The sequence below is a fragment of the Centropristis striata genome, chromosome 17 (assembly GCF_030273125.1).
Source record: "Centropristis striata isolate RG_2023a ecotype Rhode Island chromosome 17, C.striata_1.0, whole genome shotgun sequence".
NCBI lineage: Eukaryota > Metazoa > Chordata > Actinopteri > Perciformes > Serranidae > Centropristis > Centropristis striata.
In genome coordinates, this window is record NC_081533.1 from 31,427,549 (window position 1) to 31,432,494 (window position 4,946).

At 39.3% G+C, this 4,946-nt stretch overlaps 1 protein-coding gene across 1 annotated transcript; it reads right to left on the bottom strand.

Moving 5' to 3' along the window:
- Window positions 1–1,601: 1,601 nt before the first annotated feature.
- LOC131989994 (Fc receptor-like protein 5) lies at window positions 1,602–4,307 on the bottom strand. The gene is made up of 6 exons (XM_059355378.1): window positions 4,277–4,307; window positions 3,785–3,820; window positions 3,413–3,676; window positions 3,091–3,333; window positions 2,105–2,284; window positions 1,602–1,947 (listed from the first exon to the last, which is right to left on the bottom strand). Exons 1-6 carry the CDS (start codon window positions 4,305–4,307, stop codon window positions 1,835–1,837), a joined length of 867 nt encoding a protein of 288 aa, XP_059211361.1. The 3' UTR covers window positions 1,602–1,834.
- Between the last annotated feature and the right edge of the window lie 639 nt (window positions 4,308–4,946).

Genomic DNA, 4,946 nt, shown 5'->3' on the forward strand with positions numbered 1-4,946 from the left:
GAAAGGCAGGAATATTGTTTATTCTGAACCTGGTGCAGATATTTCTGGTTTTGATCCAGGATGGAGACAGACAAAGCAGCTGTACCTCTCTTCCTGTTGGATTTGACGTCTTTGAAGACTATTTGTCCATAACTGACGTCCTCCTGTCTTCTGACAGCTGAGTAGACTGCAGCTGGTTCCCTCTCTGGGAAATAAAACACATGCATTTAACATTCCTGCATGATATACAACAAGTATGCAGATTATTGAAGAAGGTGCTGCTGCACTTATTCTCTTGTAGGTTTAGAACGCTACGTAATGGAAAGCAGATCACTTATCGCTGCACATCACAGGCTGCAGCTTCACAGGCTGCTGCTTCACAGGCTGCAGCTTCACACAGAGGTGCGACATTTCCATTCACACTTTGCTGACCGCAGTTTTAACACACCAGCAAGTTAAATAAACAACACAGTTATTGGGTGTATTTATTCTGCTGTAGAATAATTGTGCAACGGGTCACAGATTATCTGTGATACATCGTCAATTGCAAAAATGTAAATAGGAGTGTAAATACGTCACAGTGCCATGATGGCCAGGTGCTGCACTGCTGTTTCTGAAAGAGTTCTCCACAGCAGACATCCATATCTGCATTTACATTACTGCATGATATACAACAAGTATGCAGATTATCTGAGATCCTACTGCAGATACTACTGATATTCATTATTGTTTTTTCCCACTGCTGCAGAATAACAGAATCTGAAAACATGAATGTCTTTTGTTCAAACTGAAGTGCATGTGTTACAGATCAGTGAGAGTCATTTAGTCTCTTTCTGTGTTTCACTGGGTGGGGCTTTACACAAACACGCACACACAGATAGGCAGCAGAGGAACAGGTGCAGTGACGACTCAGCAGTCTGTTGACGTGTTGCTCTGTTTCAAAGTTTTTAGGCTGAAAAGAAACTTGCTAAAACTCAACATTAACCTCCTGTCGTGATTCAGCTGCGAGCAGAAGAAAAGTCCAGTCGTCTCAAATCTTATTTATTAAGGGTGTCACAATTTAAGATTATAAATCAATAGAGACACAACACAACTGTCTTTGTAGTTGTTTTGCATGGCTGTAGTTGTTTGTAGTTGCTTTTTGTTTTTGTAGTTTTGTGTCTTTGTAGTTGTTTTGCTTGTCTTTGAAGTTGTTCTGTGAATTTTTGTATTTTTATGTTTTACATTTAATAATGTGGCGGTCATCACACTTGCTGCTCTGTAACTTTTTAAAGAAGAGCAATTTGAACATGTATATAAGTGGTGAGGGCATAAAACCAACAATCTGTTGACATTGACGGATCAGGAGTTGATGGTCTGATGTTGGCATTATGTGCTGGAAAAAATTAAAGTTGGGATTGAACATTGAATCGAATCATGGATTTGTATTTTTAGATTATTTTCTGTACTGAGAATAGAGATGTGAATCATACTGTGTCTCTGTTTTAATAAGAGTGAGGTGCAGGTCTGTGTTCAGCTCAAGTGTTTTCATCAGAAAGAGGAAACTGGTCGACCATTTTAAGCTTTGGTTTGGTCACTTTTTATCATGGAAACTTGTCAAAATCGGACAATGATGAGGTTAACATTCCTTTTAATAAAAACATATTTTTAAGAAGCATTACAACCAAACTCACAGGATCATCTGAATAACTTTCAGCTTTCATTTTGACCAAAAACAGAGAAACAGGGTGCAAAAGTTCAGAACAGAAGTTTAGCTGCTACAGGGATTTTCATCACTTTTCAGCATTCGGTTCTATATTGTGACTGTTTCCCCTCAAGTCCTCAGCAAACATGTTTTATTTCTTTTCACAACAGTTCAGAAGTGATGCTCTGTGATGACAACAGTGATGACATCATCAAACTCATCATCCAATCCCTCATCAGCCTGGGTGGGCGGAGTCATCGCCATGGAGACGGGCCGGTCATTTCCTTCAGTCAGAGCAGGTTAGAAAGAGAAATGTAGATAACTGATCAACTGAAGAGTTCTGTTAGAGACAACTGGCAGTCACCAGAGTCTCAGTGATTGATTGATTGATTGATTGATTGATTGATTGATTGATTGATTGATTGATTAGTAAATGATTACCTGTGGCTCTGTGTCGATATAAAGACACCATGATGAAAGTGGAGATGCAGTACGGACAGAACACCACCAGGTGGCAGACCAATCGGAGGATAAGGTGAAGGGGGCTGGAGGCAGGAGGCGGGGCTTCAGTGGCAGGAGGCGGAGCTTCAATGGGAGGTGAGGGTGTGGTCATAAGTTTTCCTGTGGAGAAAATCCCAGCTGGTCAGGTGACTATCTGGATGAATGAAGTCGTAAAATAAAAGCATATCTTTGTAGTTGTGTTGCGTATCTTTGTAATTTTTTTGTGTATCTTTGTTGTTGATTGGGTATCTTTGTAGTTGTTCCAAGTATATTTTATCGTTGTTTTGAATACATTTGTACTTGTTTTGTATATATTTTGTATATTTGTTGTCCTTTGGCATCTCTTTGTAGTCATTTTATGTGTCTTTGTAGTTGCTTGGAGTACCGTTGAAGTAGTTGTGTGTTATTTGTAGTTGTGCTGTGTATCTTTGTGGTTGTGTATCTTTGTAGTATTTTGTGTATATTTGTGATTGTGTATCTTCATAGTAGTTTTGTGTATCTTTGTAGTCTTTTGTGTATCTTTGTAGTATTTTGTGTGTATCTTTACAGTAGCTCTGTGTATCTTTACGGCTGTGTATCTTTGTAGTAGTTTTGTGGTTGTGTATCTTTGTATTAGTTTTGTGTATATTTGTTGTTGTGTATTTTGATAGTAGTTTTGTGTATCTTTGTAGTTGTTTTTTATATTTTTGTGGTAGTTTTATGTATCTTTTTTAATAGTTTTGAGTATCTTTGTGGTTGTGTATCTTTGTAGCTGTTGTGTGTTTCTTTGCAGTAGTTTTGTGTATTTTTGTAGAAGTTGTGTGCATCTTTGCAGTAGTTCTGTGTGTCTTTGCAGTCGTTTTGTGTATCTTTGCAGTCGTTTTATGTATCTTTGCAGTCGTTTTGTGTATCTTTGCAGTAGTTTTATGTAAATTTGCCCTCCTCACCTGTGACAGTGACCCAGCTGGGTTCAGACTCTCCAACACTGCTGATGTGACACTTGTAGAGACCTTCATCAGACCTGGAAACATGGCGGATGGTCATGTGACCTTCAGGCTCAGTCCTGATGAAGGAGCCATCTTTATAGAAACCAGCTGGGAGGTTGGAGGACATCTCTGTTTTACAGCGCAGAGTGACATCATGTCCCTCCATCACAGGGAGGACAGGACTCTGCAGGATCACTGGACCATCTGAACACAGAGACAAACTGCAGCATTTCATCCGTTTACACACAGCTTCATCAACACTGAGTCCACAGTCTGATCTTACCAGTGACAGTGATGTTGATGGTGTTACTGGTTGCTCCCTCTCTGGACTCACACCAGTAAACTCCACTGTCCCATGTCTTAATGTAGCTGATGTTACAGGATGAACCAGCTGATCGTCCCCAATCAGCTCCACACTGAGTCCTGGTGTCTCTGGTTGTGTTCCTCCTCAGAGTCCATCCAGCAGAGCTGTCGTCCTCCTCACAGCTCAGAGAGACAGACTGTCCTTCAAACATCTGAGAGCTGCTGGGACTCACAGTCAGAGAGGCTGCAGGGAGGAGACAGAAAGATTCAGTGTGAGATGATGGATATCGAATGGAAAAGCTTCTCAGACAGAATCAGTGAGTTTCAGATGAGACAGAAGAAGTTTACTGACCTTGGTTTGTGGTGCAGATCAGCAGTGAGCTCAGAACTGCAGAGAAATGAACCTCAGGTTAGTTTGAAAGAACAACTGTGTCTTCCAGCTTTAACAACAGTTTATTGGGCTTTTTAAGATGTGAATGTAGTGTAAAGTTAGCATGAGCCAGAGTCAGCACGGCTACAGGTACTGTATGAGAATAATCTGAGGAAAATATCAATAGTGCAACAAGACAAACATAACAGCAGTACACTGATGTTAATACTTTCAACAGCATTTTACGGTTTAACTTCTATACTAATATAATATATTGCTTTAATTTATGTCTTAAAAAGATTAAAGATACAGCAACATTTTCTTAAACTGGTATTGTTATTGTTGTTGTTGTAACATTATGTTAGTTCCATCTTACTTTCTTCTCTTTACTGCTTGTTTTGTTCACACTGATCAATAAACTGTCAAATGATGTACAATAAATGAAATCTTTAAAAACAAACATAATGTACTTACAGACGAGTCGCTGAAGAGTTGTTTGCCCCATCGTACCACTCTGAGATGTGACATCAGACAATTTGCTGGTTCAGATAAGTTAAAACCACCGTTTCCTCTGTGGAGGCGGCTGCAGCAGCCCTGTGGTTTCACAGGACAGGTAGTCTCTTCTCTTTGTTTAGAGTCAACAAGACGAAAACTGTTGATTGTTATCAAATATTCCGAATTAAGTATATTTCCACGTATTTATTTTATGAGATTATAGTCGTCATGACCCTGAAGTTACAGACATCATCTTTGTTTCTAAAAAAGAGTTTATTGTAATAAAGACATCTGGAGCTTAGAAAGAGGTGAGACCTCTGCAGCCTGCTGCTCCTCTCTCTCACAGGATACATTAGCTGCTACTAGCCCGTTGCACTGTGGGAAATGTAGTCACCTGGTTCAGAAACAAAGTAGTAATTTTAACTCTTTAAAAATAAAAAGAGTGTGTTCATAGAACATGCTCATGTTTTTGGATGGTATTCGTGATCACAAAACTCATGTAAAGGACCTCTTCAATAACCATAAGAACCTCCCACTATAACCTGTTCAATGACAAGTACAACATACTAAACATTAACATAAACATAACCCCGTTGAGTATGTGAGAGAGCAAAATGTAACATCGTTTATATGATCGTTTGTTATGTTT

Excerpts from the sequence above, each read along its gene's own strand:
- LOC131989994 (XM_059355378.1), bottom strand. The coding sequence starts at position 4,307 with ATGGGGCAAACAACTCTTCAGCGACTCGTCT. Across the intron at positions 3,821-4,276 it reads AACTCTTCAGCGACTCGTCT|TTCTGAGCTCACTGCTGATC; the intron begins GTAAGTACATTA and ends ATTTCTCTGCAG. Across the intron at positions 3,334-3,412 it reads CATCAACATCACTGTCACTG|ATGGTCCAGTGATCCTGCAG; the intron begins GTAAGATCAGAC and ends CTCTGTGTTCAG.